Source organism: Ptychodera flava, chromosome 15 (genome assembly GCF_041260155.1).
Source record: "Ptychodera flava strain L36383 chromosome 15, AS_Pfla_20210202, whole genome shotgun sequence".
Lineage (NCBI taxonomy): Eukaryota > Metazoa > Hemichordata > Enteropneusta > Ptychoderidae > Ptychodera > Ptychodera flava.
The window spans coordinates 24,328,249-24,352,147 of NC_091942.1; the positions used below are offsets into that span (position 1 = coordinate 24,328,249).

General features: G+C 35.2%; 1 protein-coding gene across 1 annotated transcript in view; it reads right to left on the bottom strand.

Annotated features, from left to right (window-relative positions):
- Positions 1–23,899, bottom strand: part of LOC139151615 (uncharacterized) — a 57,821-nt gene that overhangs the window by 12,263 nt on the left and 21,659 nt on the right. Inside the window, exons 5-23 of the mRNA XM_070724533.1 lie at positions 23,185–23,460; positions 19,654–19,758; positions 18,082–18,365; positions 15,800–16,086; positions 14,919–15,122; positions 14,547–14,735; positions 13,893–14,130; positions 11,753–11,934; positions 9,112–9,353; positions 7,893–8,093; positions 6,373–6,532; positions 5,522–5,617; positions 4,662–4,760; positions 4,155–4,253; positions 3,407–3,505; positions 3,054–3,152; positions 2,685–2,786; positions 1,922–2,020; positions 1,037–1,135 (exon numbers count right to left, since the gene is read on the bottom strand). Of these exons, the coding sequence (XP_070580634.1) occupies positions 1,037–1,135; positions 1,922–2,020; positions 2,685–2,786; positions 3,054–3,152; positions 3,407–3,505; positions 4,155–4,253; positions 4,662–4,760; positions 5,522–5,617; positions 6,373–6,532; positions 7,893–8,093; positions 9,112–9,353; positions 11,753–11,934; positions 13,893–14,130; positions 14,547–14,735; positions 14,919–15,122; positions 15,800–16,086; positions 18,082–18,271 (2,685 nt within the window). The 5' untranslated portion in view covers positions 18,272–18,365; positions 19,654–19,758; positions 23,185–23,460. The remainder of the gene's footprint in view (positions 1–1,036; positions 1,136–1,921; positions 2,021–2,684; positions 2,787–3,053; positions 3,153–3,406; positions 3,506–4,154; positions 4,254–4,661; positions 4,761–5,521; positions 5,618–6,372; positions 6,533–7,892; positions 8,094–9,111; positions 9,354–11,752; positions 11,935–13,892; positions 14,131–14,546; positions 14,736–14,918; positions 15,123–15,799; positions 16,087–18,081; positions 18,366–19,653; positions 19,759–23,184; positions 23,461–23,899) is intronic.

Genomic DNA, 23,899 nt, shown 5'->3' on the forward strand with positions numbered 1-23,899 from the left:
AAGGAAGTACATTTTCGTATTTCCTATCAAGAACCGTTCAAGCCCTCATAGCTGTATCTTTTAGCATTATTATTTTTATGCTTTTACTTTCAAACTAAAATAAGTTGTGAGAATGTACTAACTCAGGGGTGTGTATACACACATAATTACCTCCCTGTTGGGACTGTGCGTGCAAATTTGAACATAATTAATATTACACTGCTATTATATCAGTGCACCATAATAAAATCGCAGCCCCAATGCGCAAAAGTAAAAAGTCATGGACACTATGCATTCCTGCATCGAAAGCTTCACAGAAAGTGCACAGAGTAGTCCCATGTATCGCATTTGGTTGAATGTTTTACACTGTGACATTCTATGTTCTGTTTCTTTTGTATTATTACCAGTGTTTGTAAAAGGCGGGAAATCAAACTGGCCGTTACAATTTGAAATTGCTTATCCCATGTTTCATTTGAGGAATGGTTTTGTAATGCAGTAAAGGCTTATATACCAGCCTACAGACGGTAGAAATCAGAGAAAACAAGAGAAAAAAGGAAGATATTTTAAACTCAACAAAATAAGAGTTACAGCTAGTGGGGCTTTAACACATGAAGAATTAGACTTCTATCGAACATATTACCTTGAGATTTACACCCAACTTGAGTCATCATTGAGAGACTAAACACAGTGAAGGGTTTTTAACACCAAACTTGAGTAATTATTAGGAGACTGAAAACAGTGGAGGGTTTGTAAATATATTAGAAAAAAGGGCGCTAAACACGCAAAATAATCCAAGATTCTAAAAATCAGCGCGATAATCAGCGCAATAATCACATATTTTGATTTAATAAATAGAGCTTTTTCGAGAAATCGCAAATTTTATTTTAGAAGCCAAAGTGACCCAAGTTTTTGTGATGTTTTCCAAGAGGACCTCGCTGAATGTGTGGCAAACACGTAATATGCCCCTTTATCATATAGAACATATTGTTTTGAATTGACAAGATTTAGAATTTATGATTTGGCGATTTTGTTGGTTCCTCAGTTCTCAAGTACGTACAAATCCTTGAATATCTTTATCCACACCAGCTTCAATGAAGAGCTTCACTATATGGAGCTGTCCGCAGTAACACGCCATATGAATCGGGGCTGCAGTGCCCTGCAATTGAAATCAAGAGTAGGAAATGTTAAAATAACAAAGAGCATTTCTCAAATTAAATTGTTTGGGACTTATGTCTTTTTGGTCTTAAGTGACAGATTTTGTGGCTAATTATTAATATGTTGCATGTGTTTTGTAAAAAATTGAAAATATACGCTAGCAGATGCTGGATTGATGGTTATGTTGGCACCTCATATATAGCTGTTTCATTCCCTGTGCCAACCTTTGTGCTTGCCTGCATGCATGCATACATACTTAAAGATCACAAACACGTTGTTGAATGGGTTATGGCATTGAAATTATTTGTGTTTAGCTAGTGGATTTCAAAAGGACAGAAATGTAATCGCATTGATAAAGTATGTGGAAATGTATGTGTGCATGTGTATAGTTAGGCTGAAGACAGTTTGTCAAAACTATCGGATTTGAATAAAAAAATAATGATATGGTAAACTTCAATGAAAAGGTAAGCTATTGGAATGATTTACTATAATTTGAAACACTACATCTAAATTGCAGTGCCAGTACCAAATTGTTCAGGCCCTATGTCATAAAGCGAAAAACTTCCCTTGAATGTATGAAGTTATATCCAACAAACAAAACTGTTTTGCTAATGAGTACGTCCTATTGTACTCAAATGCCTAGCACATAAGTAATCACTAAAATCCAACCAAGAAAGCAATTACCTTTCGACTGGCAGAAAGCGCAGATAATAGTGTGATATCTGGAATTTAGTTATATTGCATGTGTGTTTATTAATGACTAGAATGTCTTCAAAGCTACACTTACTGGTTCATTATTTTCCATATTTGCTCCTGCAAGTATTAGAGTCTTGACTATGCGGGTATTACCAGCCCGGGCAGCCCAATGAAGAGCAGTGCAGTCGGTCTAGGAAAAGCAAAATAAAAGCAATAATATAATGAAACTGTCTATAGTAATGAAGCATTTTACAAAAACAGCAATGTTAAATTCAGTTAGATTAGGGTCGGCTACCTGGGGATAGTAATTTTCACGAACCATAAATCCCGCGATTTCTCTAAATAGTTGTACAGTTCTGAGGTTCAAGACGTAATTTCTCAGCATAATGAAAGTCTTACAGTTTTTTTATGCCACACTGTGGGATGGTATCCAAAGTGTCATTAACTGTAAATGTTAACCAATCAGTTTGTAGCACTTTGCAGGAATTACTAGTCTTGAATGGGTTATAAAGATACCGTCTGACTGTACATTAGCAGACTTCTTAATATCAACCTTGTTGACCTTCTCCTTTAACCCCTGTAAGTTAATAGCAAATATTGTTTTGGCAGCATCTCATTCAGCACTGCCCTCGTTGGCCCTTTTGATTACTCTGGGTTTCTCATTTCTCTTTTCTACATTATATAAAAAGTATTAGACTGGGGTAATAATAAAGTAAAATTATTCGAATTCTTTGACATTGACCAGTGGTGGTGATTATTATTACTCCACGAACAGCATTGGCTCGTCGGCAATATCTACACTGTTAAAAATTCTTTTAGTGTAATAATCTTGGGATAATGAATTTTTGACTTACCGTTGTCTTTGCTTCTAAGTTAACACCAACATTAATCAAATACTCTACAACTTCTGCACATTTTTCATACTGTGCTGCACAAATGATGGGCGTGCAGTTGTACTAGAATAGTGGAGATGAAAATATATCAAAATCATATAAACACTGTCATCTAACTAAACATTTTACAATATATTTTAAGCAATACTAAAATCATGTCACATATAAAGGAGAAGAAGCTATAAGCAGAGTTCAAAAATTGTTTTATCATATGATGAAATCTACTGTTGCATTCATTGTCTGCGTGCACTCAAAATGAATAAGTAATAAACGAGAAAGGAGTTTCAAAAAATTTCCTGTTGTTGAATGCTAAGAACGGACAACATGTACCTTGCCGAGAATTTCTTTGTCCACTCCAGCCTCGACGAGGATTTTTGCAATATCAGCATGTCCACACGTACTTGCAAGATGAATTGGTGCTGCACTGTCCTGAAAATTGAATGGATTTTTGAGTATCTAAACCAACACGGCCCAGAGCGAACTGAGAAATAATACGCCGTGATTTCAAAATAAATGCCAGCGTACCACGTGTAACATCATTCACTGACATTAAGTCATCCTATTTTACTAAGTTTTTCATGGAATTACTGTTGTGCTTGTCAACAGAAAATGAAAGCATTTGGTGTGTGTCGATAAATTTTCACAATGAATCCTTCCCTTCCTACCCTAAAAGACTCACTTACCCTACTTTTTGTTTCCAAAGATGCCCTTGCATTCACAAGAATCTTGACTATTTTGGTATGTCCCCTCATAGCAGACCAGTGGAGAGGAGTTTGCCCTTCCTCGAAATGTAAAGCATACATTCAGCATGATCAATTAGTCTTTCAAGCCATCAACAGGATTTTCAAAGTGCAAATATCAAGTATACATCAGTAGTCAATGTTTTCAAGTGATCGAACGTTCCCACTGGTCCTAATAATAAGTGCTTTATACTTGGTCAATTTCTCCAATAAAACATTCATCTAGTAACTGAGCGGTGCTTTTCTAAGTACCTTCTGGAACTTATAGCAAATGTATTTCTAGGGGTCCATCAATTCAATTCAGTGAAGAGGAGCAATTGAACTATGTATTTTCAATTTAGACTCTTTACCTATCAAAACATTTTGTGCTGGGTTGAATTAATGAGGTGATCCAAGGTTAGGTGGTATTTAAAAAACTGCCGAAAAGCCACGACATTCTGACCATATTGTTTTCACGTCCATTACATAGTCTATATATAATATGATAGGTGCGATGATCACGATACTTTACGGCCGTTTCCAATGATACCACACGCAGCATTCTCTACTTTCACCGACATTGTATGAATGTTTTGATATAAAGAACTTATCGACTGTGGCAATTTAAAGGCGCCCAGTTGACCAAAGTCCATTTACGCTGCTCAAATTATTTTCATTGTAATTCACCACGTGATAATACCATCGAACTTACCATATCACTTGTATTTACATTTGCTCCTGAATCTATGAGAAATTTTACAATATCTTTGTGATTATTCTGCGCCGCCAGACTAATTGCTGTCATCTTTTCCTGCCAAAATATAATAAGCTTGTTAATTAAGTTGTTCGGGTTTGTTCGAGAAGCTAGATGAAAAAGAATTGTCATGGTAGGAGATATGGTTTCCCTTTTAGTTAACAATGATTTTGTAACTGGAAAGGTGACGCAACGCAAAACGCGTCGGACAGCGCAAATGCAGAACGGCAATAGGAACTAATATGAATGATCAATGTAACATAAGTCATTGGGTTTTAAATACACTGATCAAACTTCCTTTATATTATAAAATTACATTTCAGCGCTTTTTCATAGTCTACTGTTTTTCCAACCACTTTTCCAGTCCCCTGTCTCCACACCCATTTGACTCACTGTATTTCTAATGAATTGATGTAATAATGATAACCATGATTTAATTAAAAATTATGTCATAAAACAAATTACCATATTTTTCTTTTCTATATCAATTCCTGCGCTGATCAGATACTTTGCTATATCCATTTCGCCAGCTGCAGCAGCAATGTGTAAACACGTGAAACCATCCTGAAGTCAGATACAACAAGTCCGTTAAGTTATAAATATATATATATATACATATATATATATATATATATATATATATATATATATATATATATATGTCTGAATACTTCTGCAGAATTAATATATTTTATAAATGACACATATATACATGCATGCTTGCCATATACATACATAATGTTATATTATACATTCGTTTCTTCGCCTCGATAAAAGTTTGTATGTGCGATGTGTGATAGTGAGTATGCGTGCGTGAGTGCTTCACGAACTCTACAACGTGTGGAGCGGTCTCAGTCAGAAAAAATGTAACAACTTAGCCGGCTATTGAACCACTCTTTTTTGGGAGTGGAGATTTAGCCGAGCGGTTCTCTCTGTGGCCTCTCCGCTAGGCGACTGATGCCGTATGTTGTGGGTTCGAACCCGATTGAAAACTAGCCGTATACATACATACATACATACATACATACATACATACATACATACATACATACATACATACATACATACATACATACATACATACATACATACATACATACATGCATGCATGCATTCATGCATACATACATACATACATACATACATACATACATACATACATACATACATACATACATACATACATACATACATACAAAACGAATTTGGCAGTACACTCTTATCTCATTTGTCTTGTGTGATCCTTATCCCATTTCAATTTATGAACATCATTAATAAATATGATCAATATGATCAAGCTTGCAAACATTTCCACTCTACAATACCTGATATACAGTATTGACGTCATGTCCTATTTCTATCAGAAATTGAATTTTTGACAGATCTTTATCAAGAGCAGCTGCCAGTAGTTCTGGATATTTCTGTGGAGAGAAGTGCACTTATGGTAGTAAAAATGCTGGAATACGTAAGTAGTGGCAGGAGAAATGTTGAAAACGTATTTTAGTACGGTGGTTAGCACACTGTAAGTCAATTAGGAAGAGACCACAATATACAAAAACTGTCACCAAAGCCTTACTGATTATTTGCCATACTTATCAGCAAGTCCACGACATCTGCCACAAGAAACGTATGAATGTCAAAACGAGCCTTTTTCTAAACTAACGTTGACTTATGACTTTGCTCTAGAAGTGGCTGTACCTTTCTCTGTACTATCATCATATTTTCATGTGACAGTTCATACCCCTTCGGCAGTTTAAGTGGAATAATGCTATCTAGGTATGGGAATCTGATGATAGTGGCTCCATGATCAACAATATGATAGGTGAAATGTTAGTCTAACTACCGGTGTAATCATCCGTTTATATCTCTCTATTGAAATGTTTCCCTTTCAGAGCACAAATTTCAAAATGTCCAAAGTGTTATCAGTTTCAATACAGCAAACGCTTTGTACAGCCAGCGATAAGTAGACTCAATCTCAGACATTTAGTTTTTAAGTTTGATTTGCTTTTTGTATGTCCCTTTATACTTTTTTATGTTCTTTTCTGAACTGTACGTCGATTATCCACCACTAGGGCAAATACATTCTAATTCTAATTCTAATTCTAAGTATTATTATTATTGTGAAAGCAAAAATATCGAGAATGATAAAATCACAAATCCATTTTTACCAACTTACCATGTCTTTGGAATCATCATAGAAATTACAGATAGATTGAGCTGCATTTATTCTAGGTATTCTGTCTAGAACTTTGTCATACAGTGAATCCCATAGCAAAGTAATCTCTCGCTGTTTGCCGACAATTACGTCCGATTCGGTTGGATAAGAAATTCTCAATCTATATATAAATGACAAAATAACCATGCAACTAGGCTTCAACAGAATAAGTTATGAAAGGATATGTTTTCCACAAAATCATATAGAAGGTAACTGAAATATGGCATGTTCTGTTTCGTCTGTGATGTGATCGGTGGGTATCCTATTGTTACACTACAGAGTAGGAAGTTACTTTCTTTTATGCCCTAAAGGTGTTACAGAAAGCAGCGGAATGGGCACTTTACGTCATAGCAATATAAACAATTCAGTGACTTCGTTTTACACTCAACCATGTTTTTGTCTTCGATCAGTTTATCCGAATATTAAGGATAACTTTGAAGTCATTGTCACTTGTTATGGCTACAACAATTAAAACACATTTTCACTTGTTATGCTCAATTCACAATAGAATGGATGAAACCTCCACTTATTAATATATTACTTGATTCTATGCCTGCTCATTAACTAAACGGTCCCACTCTCCTACTATTCAGAATACATTCATTCTTCTTGAGGTGGCGTGATAGATTGTGCTCGTATCTCAGTTCAAACCTAGTAAAAACTTGCCCTTTCGTGCAAAATGTTCCTTATGTTCTGAAATTTGGATACGACTAATTTCAGTTTCGCGGAAAGACAGTTATTAGAGCTTGAAAATTATGTTCACAAAGGAATCAATAGCAACTTTCTGTTTATCATTAGCATTTTCTCTTCTTGTTTCTTTGACACAATCCTCTCAATTCATACATGTCGAGAACGACAGCAGAAAGTCTACCAAATATCACAGATGAGTTTCTAACAGACGGTCTCTAATCAAGTATCTCATAACTTTCTATTCTATTTCGAGTGTGAATTATCGCATTTAAAACAAAGTAACTAATGCAGAAAACGTGACTAAAATTTAACTTTTGACTTAAAAATCAAAGGCCACTTTCAAAGATCTGAGATACTTTATGGTAGATAACATATATAAGTCGAATATAGCGTATTTCTAAAGTCAATGTTTCCTTTGCATAACGTCAACCATTTTAGGGAAATGTTACCAAATTCGGAATTTTGAAGCCGAAAACAAGTAAGCACTTGCAATATAGTCAATACTCAATGATTCAGAAATGAAAATTATTCAAAGAGCTGTTTGATATATATATATATATATATATATATATATATATATATATAAGGTATATATATATATATATATATATATATATATATATATATATATATATATATGGTCGTTACGAACTTACCACGCCACCTTAACTATGTGACCATTTATACCTCTACTTATTTTAATATTGATAAGTTGTGGAATCATTCATTGTTAATTCCAACTCTTCATGATAATATAATTGGCCAGATAATATGTAATAAATAGTACTTACGCTTTGGCGAGTATACCAAGAGCTGTAATTTTCTCTTTCACCTGTGCTAACTCCTTTTCTAAATCTTCGTGATTTCTGACGAGTGCTTGAACGGCACTTTGCTCTTTTGTTTGCATGATGTCGTCGTTGTTCCCTAAGTCAGTTGTCTTCTTCAAAATATGACTTTTCGTCTCGTGCCAAGCCTGACTGTACAAGTCCATGCTGGGGAACATAACCAAAAATGATGTATTTTTGAACTTTTTTCTGACGCACTGTCATAACTGAAAACAACTTTACAACTTCACTCATTTTAATCAAAGTGGTCTTATGAAGCTGCTCCTTGTCCTTAGACTGGGTTCAAGTCTGTGATTGTGAATTGTTCTCATGTGGAACTGTTGGAGTGTGGAGACTGCAATGAATTGACTGCTTGAAACTAACTATATCGCATTTAGCCTACTGCTCAAACTCACTTGCCTGCGTTCGTGCGTGATCAAACCCGACATAGGGCGCACAAACTTTCAAGCAGTTGTGTTTTAAATAAAGAGAAGCTCTTAAAAATACTTCTTTTAAACATTGAAAGATTTGAACCCAGTCGACAGGGTGCTCTACATACACGTGAAAAGAATGTAGTCCATAACGATGTACCGGAATGCAAGGAATGCAAGACGGTCTTACTTTGAACTACAGAAAATGTTAATAAAACAACTTTTCATGAACATTCAAATTTAATGCACGCTACTGAAACCCACTGTTATAGTAGCTGGTGGCTCTCACTACTAGTCAAAACACTGGACGCAGACAAATAGTTTCTGATTTGCTTTTTCTACTGAATGCGGTAAGTAGGATATTTAATAAACATTTCTGACAATTTCAAGAAAAAGTTACAAGCTCATCGCCACAGTGCCTAATACCGTTAATGCCCATAGCATTTCGAGCGTAGATGCAGTGTCTGAGTTCACAGACTGATGCCGAACATTACATATATAGTCATTGAAATAATAAAAAAAAGACGGAAATTACCAATTAGTAAACCTCTGGTCTTTAGAGCGAAAATAGATTTACGTATTGGTAACTCTGAACAGATGTACAAAACACACTTTGATATCGAATTACTTTTGAAGTAGATGCTACATGCTACAAAAGCCCTCGAAATGTTTACAATTTCTGAAGTTCACATTTATAGACCACGGACACATTCGCTTTCATGCTACAGTACCCCATAATATAATTTCCATCATACCTGTACGATAACTTTGCCTCCCTGAGCTGATTCACCTTTTCCCATTTTTCCTGAATTTCTTTTTGCCTGTCCATCATGACTTGTTGTTGACTGTGATAGGTCTTCTTGAACTCATCTACCATTTTATTGATTTTGTCAAATCGAGATCCGCTGCCAACCAGGTCAGTTAACAAATGTCCAAATTTCGTTATTACCGTCTCAATATTGTGTGAGGGTGGTTCATCATTCTCCAGTGCTGTTTCCTGAAAATTCACACGAATTGTGCTATTAAAACATTCTTTACTGTGATACCCGAAATTCTGACAATTCTATGTACTTATATTCCGTTTGCATATTCCTGAGGAGGTGGCTAACATTTTGAGTTGCCGGAAGTTTCCAAAATACTGAAATACCCTGCAATGTATCATTGTTGCCGGTAAACTGTCGATAAATGGAACCAGATGTGAACTGAATGTGCTCCCGTGTTTTTGAAAGTTGAGGAAAAGCTGAATCTGTGTTTTTGTGTAGATCAATTGAATGTGGTAACAGAATAAACCCATTTTGTAATTTGCAAATCAGCGAAAAAGTGACATGATAATGGTAAACCTGTTTCTACACTCTATCTGTTTCTATCTGCATGTAATAAACATCTGTACTAAGTTTAATCAGATCGGGTGCATCATTTCTTGACAAAGCAATATATTCATTAAATTTTATAAATATGCAAATTAGGGATCGATTGACACAATACTGCTATATCTAAGTACACTATGAAAGCTCTGTGTGATCAACATATGTATCACATTTAATCAAATCTGATGCAGTATTTCTTAACAGCAACCTATTTATTACAAATTCATTAAATATGCAAAGTAGCAATCAAGTGACGAAATAAGGTTAAATGCCCTTATGCACTATAACAGGGCGTGATCAACATCTGTAATAAGCTTCATCAAAGTTTGTGCTTTATTTCTGGACATACATGCAACACCCAAATAAGTTAACTTCATGAAATATGAAAATTAGTTATGAATATACGTGATACTGCCAAATGTACTTTATTATTATTACAGCTCTAAGTGATCGACATTCATACAAAGTTCAATCAAGTTTGATTCAGTATTTCCATTATTATTATATTAATATTCATTTAATAGGGAAATTGGCAATTATTAACACAACAGTTCTAAATGTCTTCATGCGCTATTACAGTTTTGTCTCATAAACATCTGTACTAAGTTTCATCAAATTTCCTGCTGTATTTCTGAATGAAGCACCCATATTATTTAAATATCATAAATATGCAAATGAGCCATTAATTGTCATGATACCGCTAAATGCCCTCGTGCACAATTAAAGTTTGTATGATCAACATCTGTACAACGTTCATGACATTTGGTACCTTAATTTTAAAGATTCATTAAATATACAAATTAGTACTTAATCCAATACTTCTAAATGTTTATGTGCACCAGTAATACTCAGTATGATAAACATTTGTACAAAGTTTCATGAAATATGATGCAGTCTTTATGGAAACAGATCCGTTTACTGAAATCGCTCCTATGGAAGAAATCAAAGGGGAGGGGTTTGAGGGAGAGGGTATCCCTATCCCAAGATAGTAAAATCAATGTGGAGGCGTCTTAGCTGAATTCTAATGCATTCCAAAGTAATTTGACCCCAATATTTTCTAAATACTGTTGAACTATTAAAGAATATTATTTGAAGGGGCAAAGAAGTTATCTTTTTAACTGTTTTGCAATTTTTAGAATACATTTAATACTAAGGTTTAAGCCACCAGTTTGCCTTAAGTTGATGAATGGCTTTAAAAATCCAACAAATACCCCCATATACTTTACGCAGACAGTGTGTTTTGTTTGTACCCTCTAGACGACATGATCTACTTCGATTCTAGTTGATTTACTGATGGAAAAGTATTGTACACAATCTGTTGTTATTGGCTATGTGAAAGGCGGTGCACAATACAAATTTGGTTACAAATGCCAGCACGATGTCTCATACTGTATAGCTCTTCATATCAAGGGGTTTCATGATTTGACCTTTACATTAGGCTCGGGTAATGGTAGCTTACCCTTAAATATTTTATTGAGTATTTTTTATCTGTGAGCAGTCTGGAAGTTGTCACCAGTTTTAATACCATTATTTTGGCATGTTTCATGTCGTCGGACTATCCGAATAACTTGCCAGGGCAAATAAATATCATGCAATGAAAACTGGTCGAAAGGTAGTGACCACGTCGCTATAAGTGCATGATGGAAAATTACATAATTCAAAACTGAACAGTGAATAGTAAATTATTTACTTCCCATTTTGCTTCATGCTGGGAGAAGTAATCACCCCAAATAACGATGAATTCAAACGGTATGGTGCAGGAAAGGGTGCTCCCTCTAAAACAGGAACATTTCACAGTACAGAAACCTCAAAGATACCTTATACTGCATTCCAATGCAACCTGACTCCAGAACCTTGTTCACCTAAATTCTCATGACATTTGAAAAGACAGAATACTATGAAGAAATTAGATATGGAACGCCAAGGTTTGCAACACCCCTGTTTACGAGCTATGTAATGCATAATAGAGAGCCATCTTTATGACAAAAGTGTATCAATGACTTTATAGATGTTTTACACAACAAAGCACCTTTTCAATCATCCAGTCTTCAAAATCATCACACTCTTTGTGGAAGGAATACACTTTGATTACATCTTCCAGGTAACCATGTCTAGCTTTGGCTAGTTTGCATAGTCTGTCGTAAATGTTGTTGATTTCTTGCAGTCTCGTTGTCACATTCTCTTTTAAATGAGCATCTTTCTTACTTTCAGCTGAAGGAAACAAAGTGGCAGAAAAGTAGTAAGCATTTGACAGTTGTGTTATCCAATGAATAAAATTCTAATCAATGACAGGCTCATTATCTATTGTTGTTATTCTTGAGTGGTAGTGTCTCGTGTATGGGCAGGTGAAGGGTGGTGAGACAGGTTGATGTGTTGTTCAATAATTAGGGAAGGATATTGGTAAAATATAAAAAATGAGAAAGTAACTTCTATTTCTCACATGAACATTATCTCCTCATGTCTGCTTACACATGCCAAAAGCATTGCTATGGAAATTCATCGGCTCATGCAGTGGATGACTTCCTTATTTTTTAAACCGATATTTTTGCTGGAGAATGTAAGATCTGTGACAAAAAATTGTAACTTGGGACAGGCAAAATTCTCAGTCTAAAGATGATGCATAGCTCGATCTCAACTTATTAATCAAGGATACTCTAGATAAAGACTCCACATTCACTCCACATTCAAAAGCTTATTTGGTAGGTATGACAGGCTTGTAGTTCAATATATTACTGTAACATCTCTTAGAGAAATGATCTTTTGTGGCGTCGGTGACATTTGTCTTTAGCTTGTGGCCAATCATTACTTGCAAATTGATATATGGCAGGCTCCACATGTGGGCAGTATGTGCCTAACCTGTCGAAACATCTGACATCAATTCTGGGTTGTTTACAGGACGTTCATTTGCCTTTCTTTCATGACTTTGACTTTGTTACGTGTATCAGTACTTTGTTTATTGTCGTGCTCCTCTACTGTTTGGTGCTGTTTTGCAGTTGAGGCAAAGTAATGAATGTAGCTAATGTTCTTTCCTTTTTCCAGTTAATTTAACAGGAAACACATAAAATGCCATGACTGGCATGAATCGTGGTCATCCATCATACACATAAAATACATAAAAGTGTCCTTTACGTGGACTACGAGAAAACAAACGGTGATTATCGAAAGTACACAAAACAGAGCAAAAATCAATTTTGGAAATTTTCAACTTCTATACCCGGTTTCGAACAAACACTTATGACAGCACCGTCAAGCATTAGTCAGCATCAGAATGCAAACCGGTCGGGCAAAACTTGTGATCCATAAAATGCGTCATCTGTTTGCCCATCCAATACATTCCCATGGATACTTTGAAACCGTTGCCAACTCTAACCACACAGTGTTGTTAAATACGAGCAAAATCAAAGCTCGATGCCACTGAACTGAAGATATGCCTGGGGATTTAAATAGACCATGTCAGAGCATATCAACTCAGGGAAAGAAATGGAGAATTTTCAACTTCCATACCCTGTCTCGAACAAACACTTATAACAGCATCGAGTAGCAGTAAGAGTGATCAGCACAAAAATCGGCTGGGACAAAATAGCAATCAATAAACTTGATCATCTGTTTGCCCATACTATACATTTTCACAGATCCTTGGAATCTTAGTCAACTCTAACTACACAGTGTAATGAGTTAACCTTATATAGAAAAACTCTCTTAATGGGTATCTAGATCAAAGAAAGTTAAAATTGTTAGCAATGCGTAATTTGTAAATCGGAGTTATAATTTTTTAATTTTCAATTTCATATCCGCTCTCGAACCAATACTTATGACATCGCTGTCTAGCAGTCAGAGTACTAATCAACACATAAACAGATAGAAAAAACTCGCAATGAAAAACTTGTAAACTTACAAAATATGAAAAAATAAAAAGGATTTCACTTAACTTAGTGTAGTCGATCAGGTAAAAGTCACCGGTCAAAGCCGAGACACTGTTTATTGTCCTGGGTGAAAATTGTCCTCTTTGGTGGTATGTATGACGATGACATAAACAAGACGATGAAAAATGCTTCACACTCTTTGTGGCGTTGATACAGCAAACTTCAATAAAATCCTAAATTCGGCAATGTAAGGACTCACACATGAAACGAAGGCTTATTGATTTATTAATCATCCAGATTACTTACAGCTTTTGCATCGTGCTGACGAATTTTTCCCCCCTATCTTCTTCTTTTTAAGTTCTTTTCTGTATTTCATTTTTTTCGTTATCACCTTCTCTGGTACAGTGACGTTTCTTCTCGCTGTCTTCCTTATAACAATTGGTTCAATATCTTTGACGTATGTGGCTGGTACATAGCCATCCTCGCCGCTCTTTATCCTGATGTGACACCACTTTTTGTTCGGTTTACTAAGTAAAAACATCTCCTGAATATAAAAGATGTTTTTTTAAGGGATATGTATGTCAATACAATGTAATGTGCTTACCTATACTGAGAAGATGTACCTAGAAAGAAAATTACGATTAAAATTGTACAGCAACTGCTTCAAATATTATGTATCATCGAACGAAATTTATTTCATACATGCATGTTTAAAAAGTTAGACATTTGATCTACCAAAAACTATCTAAACTTTTTCCAGCACATACAGATGATTTCATTTATTTTTCATAGCACAAGGTTTAGTGATACATAATTTCTCTTCCTGAATTAGTCAGCGTTATTTGTTTTCAAGCTCAGATGAATCCTTAGGGCTGGAGGTTAGCAACCTCAACATGATAACAAGACACTATGCAAATAGAATATAAACTTTAAGAGAAAGTGAAGGATTTTTGTTCTTACATCTCCCTGTTGAACATCCACACCATGTCCCTTGTATGCATACAGCGCTTTGACTCGGGGAAGCTTCTCCTCTTCAACGAACTCTCTTTCTACCACCTTCTCTTCAATGTGTGTCTCTTCAACCTCATAGGGTGTAACCACTAATTCTGTTATGTATTCGTCGTCCCCTTTCTCTTGTGATGCCGGATTCTTTAAAGAGGTAAGCAAGTTTCGTGGTCAATAAACATATTATCCTGTATATGGCCCTGACACAGATGAGTTTTTTTTCAATCACTCTTCGCATGTGCTGTACATTATCACAATGTACCTAAACTTGGCAATAATTATTCAAATTGCAGTATTACATTATGAGGGTTGATTCATAATACTTACATTGAAATCCGTGGAAATTATCGATTGTGCCTGTTCCCTGAGCCTGTTTATATCTCCACTATAGGCTTCAATTTCTTCTTCAAGTCTTTTATGTTTGACCAACAATGCTTTGGCGCCCTCTGTGTCTTTGCCATAGTCATCGCTAGAGGCTGACACTAACTTGTCTCTGATCCACGACTCGGCGTTTTTGGCATCAATGTAATACTGCAATGCATGATATGAGAAGCACTGTTAAGGTCACTGATGCTCTGAGCAGCATTCCATGATTATAATAATTCAGCAACAACGAACTTTCACAATTCACTTGATTTTAATTCACAATTCACTTAATTTTAAGTAAATTTAATTAAATATCGTGCGATTCACGACACAAAAAACCTTTCATTGGTTATGTTTAATTGGATGCAGAAAATCTGTTTGATGTACTTAATTTGCCGTTTTTCATGAGGCCTGGTGTTATATTCGCACATTTTGTGATCTGATGGACTGATATCATACGTGAATATACATTGTTATTTTTACGAAAGTTTATTGGATATGTGACATTGTCAAAACAATTCTTTTTGTGAACTTTGGAAAAGCCAAAAAGGTCGGTTAGGTCGATTCCAGTTACACTGTTACAAATATCAGCGAAATTAATTACTTACATGTTTATCAAAGTTAGATGTGGTAATACACACGATAATGAAAAAAACGCTTACAGAAAAAATGTTGAGTGGGGAAGTTTTAACCAATTTCACAGATTAAATGGACTTCTTTGGCATAGCATCTCTAAAGAAACCCTACTTTTTACGAAGCCAATAACAACAACGATAGTGGCAAACCTGTTATGAATTGTATGCTTTCCTATTTTGTACAACTACTTATAACTGTGTCCTTACTTTCTTTTCCTCATCGGATATCACGCTTTCAATTACTTTTATACTCTGTAACAACCCAGCAATCGCCGTGTCGTCTGTTACTGCCGTCTCTCCAGCCTTCAACGCCTCTGCAACCTGTTCATCATTCCTCCTTCGCCGTGAAGCCGTTGTACTCACTGTTGGATCACCTTCAATATCTCCAATATCTTTAGTTGTTGTCATCACTTTTATACCGTTGGTTAGTTCCATAACATCAGAAGTGCCCACTGCCAATTCAGAATCTTCCTTAGCCTTTAACAAGCTGGCACCTTTAATTTTAAAGTTGCAAACAGATTATTGAGTCAGATGAATGATAATTTGACTAAGATTTTGAGATCCCACGGCAGTGTACATTTATATCCGGTCTGAAATTATAGTCGGAGTACTTATATTATCAACAATAGCATCGATTTATGATTGGCGATGCATGTTTGTGAATAAAATATGGTTGATTGTTACACGTATGGTCTCAATTAGGAGTGAACAACCTGAGCGCATGAGTGCTGCCACATTTTGTATATTAATTATAGCATGGAGTAGACTGATAGAAAATCGCTTTGCATTCCGGATCACAACTCCTAACCAGAAGTGGACCGAACGCTCTCTCGTATTTTGGAAGTTCAGGAAAGCTAAATCTGTGTATTTGTAAAGAGCAATTGAATGTGGTGTCAGTATATACCGTTATAGGTTTTCTGAACACAGATCAATATGTGTTCCCAGCCTCTTACATTTTGTCGTACTCTTATATTATTCTTCTAAATGTCATTACATACTTTGACATATTTTAGCAATTTATATTATATTTATATATGAATATATTTCCCATATATTGCTGAAAGATAACAAGTATGACAAATAAGCAGTTAACTGACTGGATACGTGCACTGCTGAATTAGCCCATTACAGTTCTGTACAATTAACATCTATCAGTTCATCCAATTCGATGCACTACTTTCCGAAAAAAATCACCTTCAATATAAAGTTTCATTAAATATGCAAATATTGACCAAGCTTAGAAAACATCTTTGTACATCATTCTGTATCCACGTGATTGACACCTTTACCAAGTTAATTGAGATCCGGTGCAGTACTAGTATTTCTTGACATAGCAATCTATTTAATGATATCCATTAAATATGCAAATAAGTGATTAATTGACACAATATTGCTAACAGTAAGAGCACTATTAAAAGGTCTGTGCGAAGAACATATGTATCACATTTAACTTTATCTTTATTTGGTGCAGTATGTCTAGCTGTTCAGTGTTTATTGTAAAAAGAAAAATCGTACATTCATGCAAAAATGAAGAGCAAACACAGCTGTTTATTGATTTTATTGCGTTAAATATAATGTAACGTTCAAATATAATGTAACAAACAAACAAATAAATGAATAAGTAAACAAACCAAAATAACAAACAAACACGAGTGGATCCTGGGGATCCTGTGCCTTAACAGGAGAGTGAAGAGACAGCAAAAATTTAATGGCGTGTGCCTATGCCGCGTTGCACGCGCGTGCTATCGCGGTTCGCCTGGCAATAACGGAAAACGATGTAACTCACATAATTTTTGTTGGACTTTAAGGTAGCTCACACACTATACAGCCTTCGAGGAAAGCACCCACACACATGAAAACGTGCAGGTGCAGTAGAGCAGTGTTCGGACTTTAGACTCAGGAACGAGAGATTTGGCTCCCTAGGCAACAATTGAAATTATCGTTTTGTCAAATAGTCGTCTAACAAATGTCCCTTATCAATAACTGTTAAAATGGCAAATGATATATAAAAATGAAATGTATATTTTTTAAATATTATCGTCAATAAACTAAATTAAATCCAATTCAATTCAATTCAATTGATAACAAACTTGTCCGTGTCCTTAGCCAACGAGCTTTCAGGATCTGATCGGATAGAGTATACTTGGTACAGACACACACACACGTAAAGATTCACATGTTCAAAACAATCTATACCATGAAGCAACTCAGGTTTTATTAATCCTCAGAAATAATTCCGCCTAAAAAAATCCGAGCAAAATTAACCAAGCAAAGAAATTTATATTGGACGAGATTCGAACAAGCTACCAATCATGCAATCCACCTACCAATGAGGTGGTACCCTTGATACAGAATATCACAAACTGTTAAACAAGTCAGAGAGGTCGAAGTAAATAGAAACACATCCATTCGGACAGGTTGTGGAAACATATGCCTGAAATTTAATTTTCAGTTCTTGAAATTTACTTTGCAGTGTAAGATTTAATTACCTTTCTGTTGTTGGCGGTGCATCTTTACTTTTCTCTGAAGTTCTTCTCTTGAGATATGTTTACCAAATCCTATCGCATATCTTACTTCTACCTCCACGGCGAGATCGTCCCGATGCACCATTCGCAAAATATCTACAAGAACCTTGCCCTTGGATTCATTGATGTTGCCATACTGTTCCATCTTTTTCATCAACTGATACGCATTTTGATGCTCTCTCTGTCCTTTGTAGTTATAGGAGAGGAACTTAAAGTTCCTGACAAGGCAAGTATTTTAGAAAAAGTATCTGCGTAGACACAAAAAAGTGACAGCACAGGCCTGTGTATATTACACATTACAATTCAAATTATTTAACACTAGAAATGTTGTAGTTATTTTTATCCTGATTTTGAGATTTGCAACTAGTATGTTTTACATGAAGTAACAAAGTTGAGTCTGTTTCATTACCTTCAGCCATATCTTACACCTCCTAAAGGTTCCATAACAAGGATCAGCCACATTCAAATTATAACTTCTTTGACAGATACGGACTTTGGGAAGGCCCATGAACTATATAATTTTGGAAAGCCTAGATATTTGGCAATCGATTTGCCATTGTTTAGTTAAGGGTCACGAGATAGGATACCTTTAAATACTTTCAGAAAATCGATTACGCTGCGATATATCCGGTCAAAATTTGCACCAAGGATTGAAGCTTTCTTGATAAGTGTATCTGCAATTCCTCTTATCTGTTTTCGAAGTCTTTAGGCCCTGATAAAAATCTGAGACATACTTTTAAAGTATACAGCAACATCTTCTAATGATATCAGCAATCTTAATGCGTTGCCAAAGAAATTCGGGAAAACAAATTTTTTGAAAGAGCTTTGAAGCTTCCCGTCACATGCTACTTTTGCGAACAATAACGACGAAGGAATGCGGTTTCGTTGCCAAGTACAGGTATCTAGGCTTCCCAATAGTATATAGTTTACAAAGAATCCTATCCCAGTATTAATCAGAAAAATATTAGTTGGAAAATGGGCTGTTTCTTGTCTTGGAACCTTACGACTAAACAAAGCAATAATATTGCATCCGAATATAGATATAAGTAAAAAACAATTGGCAGGTCAACATTTTGTCAAAGTTTTGATTTCCACTTCTCAAAATACACACCACAAACCCCCGATACAGGGGTAATTAAATACTACTGGTAAAAACAAACGGAAATTTCACTTTTTGATTAAAATTGGCGAGCTCAGAAATAAATCAAGCTTTTCCTTTTTTTAGAAGCAAGGTAAATCTCTATCGTTGTAAATCATTTAGTATTGTCATGTTATGTTATGTTATGTTATGTTATGTTATGTTATGTTATGTTATGTTATGTTATGTTATGTTATGTTATGTTATGTTATGTTGTGGTGTGTAACTTTATTCGTTTTTTTATTTCATATTTTTATTTAACTTTACTTTAGCGTAGTAGTATGAAATGGAAATAAAGGAGGGCTTTATTAGGATTTATGACATAAGCTTCATATTTTTGTGGGCACCTTGTAATGTTAGCAAATATTTTGGTGATACTTAATAAAAAATTTGCCTACCTTCGCCAATATCGTCTGCCAGTCTAGACAGATAAGTATCAAATGGCGTTATTGCTGTGCTAACATTTTCCGAAGCTGCAGTCTCCTTTAAAGCAGATGAACTATCTAAATATATAAGAAAGTAGGATATGGATTAACACATGAATGATGCTAAGACATTGATGAAGTATAATGATCGTCTGACTTTTGTTTATTTTATGAGTGGATTCTTACAGTCTGTACTAAAACTATAAAAAATAATTCATTCCTTCATTCATTCATTCAATTAATCAAACTAATCAATAAATAAAAAGCAACTTTAGCATGCATGGTCAACGACTTGAGAACGTTGATCTTGAGCTCACAAATTACCGTCGAGTCATGTTCAGGTGGCCTGAATGAATGGTTACCACAACAGTATACACAAGTACAATTAACATGCTATGACGAGGCGGTAAATAATACAAAACGGGACGAACACATGGACATACAACGACCAATCACAGTGATGTACAGGAACATTGAATAATAATGGGACCTAAGATATAGGGTCTACCCAATCAGTTTGTAGAAAGTGGACCTAAGAATAGCAGGAACCCAAATCATTCCTAACGCACACGTCCAGGAACTAAATGAGAATAATATTATGAAGCCATAATCTACATCATAGTCATATTTCCAAAAACGGCAAATTTGAGAAGACAAGCATAAACAACATGGACATGTACTCAACAAACCAATACGGATACAAACAACAAACTAAATTCAATAAAAGGGAGATATATGGCCCTCCGATAAAAACAACAAAGAAGTAATTTCAGGATTTTCGAAAACAGTAAGTGCATTCTGCCCCACATATAGCACTTGCCACATATCTATCTGTAAGTCAAAATAGGGATTTGCCGTAGCTCGTTTTGAAACAAGACTAACGGGTTCTTATAAATGAGACCGTCTGCTGCGTATATCCGAACGTAAGATATAATATCTCCGTCCCCCTCCAAGTATTTTGGGAATGATATATTCTGTTTCCAAATATATTGTCAGCTTTAATGACCTCCCCTTTTGATATATTGGGAAGGCCACAAACTCAAGTTTTGTCATATGTGCCTCCTTTGGGTTCGGTTAGTATAGCAAAGTCATTTCACCGACAACAGGTCATCGTTGAAGACACAGTCCCCACTTATTTAATGGGTTCTTTGATTACAATTCCTTGGAGAACATAGAGTCCTGTTCATTAATTTGGTCTGTCATTGAGGATGAGTTGCATGGTTGTGAAAACATTAACACAATGTGGGCTTCAACCCAAATTACAAAAGGCCATTAAATAAGTCAACTAGTAATAAATCGACTGGATGTGGCCAAACACTTTTGCATTTTATCATGACACTGAAAGATAATCACGTGTACCACCACATTTCATACACAATACCGCTAAGTGTCAATGAATTACATTACTGTGAGATCAATATCTGTACAAAGTTTCATCAAATTTGATGAAGTGTTCCTGGACATATAGTTCAGTATATATGTAAATTAACAATTAACATGACACTGCAAAGCGTATTTGTTCAATGTTGAAGCAATGTGAGCTCAACATCTGTACCAAGTTTTATGAAATTTGATGAATTGTTTCTCGACATATCAGCCTAATAAGAAAAATTCATTAAAAAGGCCTATGTAAATCAGCAGTTAATTAACGTGATACTACTATATATCTTTGCATGCCATATCACTACTTGAAGATCGACATCTGTACCAAGTTTCATCAATTTTGATACAACATCTCTAAACATATTATGCTAATTATGAGAGTTGATCAAATATGCAATTTAGCAATCAATTGACATGATAATGCTTGATGGCTTCGCACAGTATAACAGTACTGAAAGATCAAAATCTGTACCAAGGTTCACCAAATTGATCCAGTATTTCTGGACATAGCCCACTAATTAGGAAATTTCATTAAATATGCAAATTAGCAATTAATTTGGATGGCACTGATAAATGTCTTCATTCATATGTTAAAGCAATGTGAGCTCAACATCTGTACCAAGTTTCATGAAATTTGATGAACCATTTCTTGACATATCACCCTGATTACCAAAATTCATTAAATATACAAATCAGCAGTTCATTGACATGATACTTGGAGGTTATTACCCAATATCGCCTGTTCCTGTGTCGTTTCAGCATGAGTGTCATTTGTGCTGCGTCAGACTCGAGACGAAGTCGAGTGTCTGACGCAGCACAAATGAAACGAATGCTGACACGCGTACATTTATGCAACAAACGAATGGCAAACACCTGTTTATTGATTATAATTGCATTTAACAACTCATACATTAAAATAAAATGCAACAAACAAACTAAACTAACAAACAAACAAGAACGGATCCTGTGCCTGAAAAGGAAGAGCGGCGAACAAAGACACCGCGAACAGTCGGTTTTAATGTAGTTTTCATCTCGAAAGTGAAAGACTTGAACTTTTGTTCCAAAGTTCCTTTAGGAATCCTTCAGCCATTCTCTTTCAAAATTAAGAATAAAAATCGGTGGTCACCGTGCAGATTTTTTTACTTGAGAAACAAATAACCCAAGATTTACCGATATTTAAAATTCAAAATGGCCGCCATCCCTCTGTTAACTGTATGGAGAAAAACAAAATTTTCGAATTTCGAAAACCTTAGCCGGTGAAAAGTTTTCTTACACCAAGAGCTTCAAAGTCAACCCCCACAAGTGGTATACCAGAAAAGAATTGTAAAAGTTTGAGAGTCCGAATATCTGTCCCCGAGGCACGTTCCACCTTAATGGCGTCGCGTCCTATGCCGCGTTGTACACGAGCGAAAATTTGCGGCAGACTTCAGACGCAGGAACAAGTGATTTGACTCACTAGGCAACAATTCAAATTATCGTTTTTTTAAGATACTCTTCTTACAGACGTCTTGTATCAGATACAAGAAAATGGCAAATGATATATTAATGTAGAACGAACCTCGGGGACAGATAGTCAGACTCTAAAATGTCTACAATTCTTTTCTGATCTACCACTTGTTGGGAATCATATTAAAGCTCTTGGAGAAAGAAAAACTTCTAACCGTCTTATTTTTTCTAAAGTCAAAAATATAATTTTCCCTGTAGAGTTAACACAGAAACACTTTGAATTTCAAATATCGCAAACACTTGGGCAATTTGCTTTGCTAGTTCCAAACTTTGCTTTAATCTTGATTTGGTAAGAGAATGGTTGAAAGTTTCAATCAGGAATGTTTGAGCAAAAGTTTCAGTTTTTCTCTTTCGAGGCGCATACTACCTGAAAAGGAAATGTATACTTTTCTGAGTATTACCGTCAATACAATAAATCAGATTACATTAAATAAAATTAGGTTAAACTAAATTCCATTCAATTCAATTTAATTGGATAAGATTAGATTAGATTAGATTAGATTAATTAGATTCGATTGGATTATATGCGATTGGAGTAGATAAATTAGATTAGATTGGGTTAGATTAAATTAGATTGGATTAGATCAAATTAAATTAAATGTAAGATTTAATTACCTTTCTGTTGCATTTTTACTTTTCTCTGAAGTTCTTCTCTTGAGATATGTTTACCAAATCCTATCGCATATCTTACTTCTACCTCAAAAGCGAGATCGTCCCGATGCACCTCACGCAAAATATCGACCAGAACCTTGCTCTTGGATTCATTGATGAGATCATACTGTTTCATCTTTTTCATCAACTGATACGGATTGTCGATTCTCTCTCTGTCCCTTGCAGTTATAGGAGAGGAACTTAAAGTTCCTGACAAGGCAAGTATTTTAGAAAGAGTGTCTGTGTAGAAAAAGTGACAACTCAGGCGTTTGTATAATACACATTACGATTCAAATTATTTAACAATAGAAGTGTTGCAGTTATTGATTTTGAGATTTGCAAGTAGTATGTTTTACATGTAGTAACTAAGTTGAGTCTGTTTCATTTAGTTCAGCCATATCTTACACCTCCTAAAGGTTCCACAACAAGGAACAGCCATTTTAAAATTATAACTTCTTTGACAGATACGGAATTAGGGAAGGCCCATGAACTATATAATTTTGGAAAGCTTAAATATTTGGTAATCAAGTTGCCATTGTTTATTTTAGGGTCACATGACAGGATACCTAAATACACTTTCAGAAAATCGGCTATGTTTATTTCCTGTGACAACGCTGCGATATTTTTGGTAAGACATTGCACCAAGGATAGGCTATTGAAGCTTTCGAATTCTCTAAAA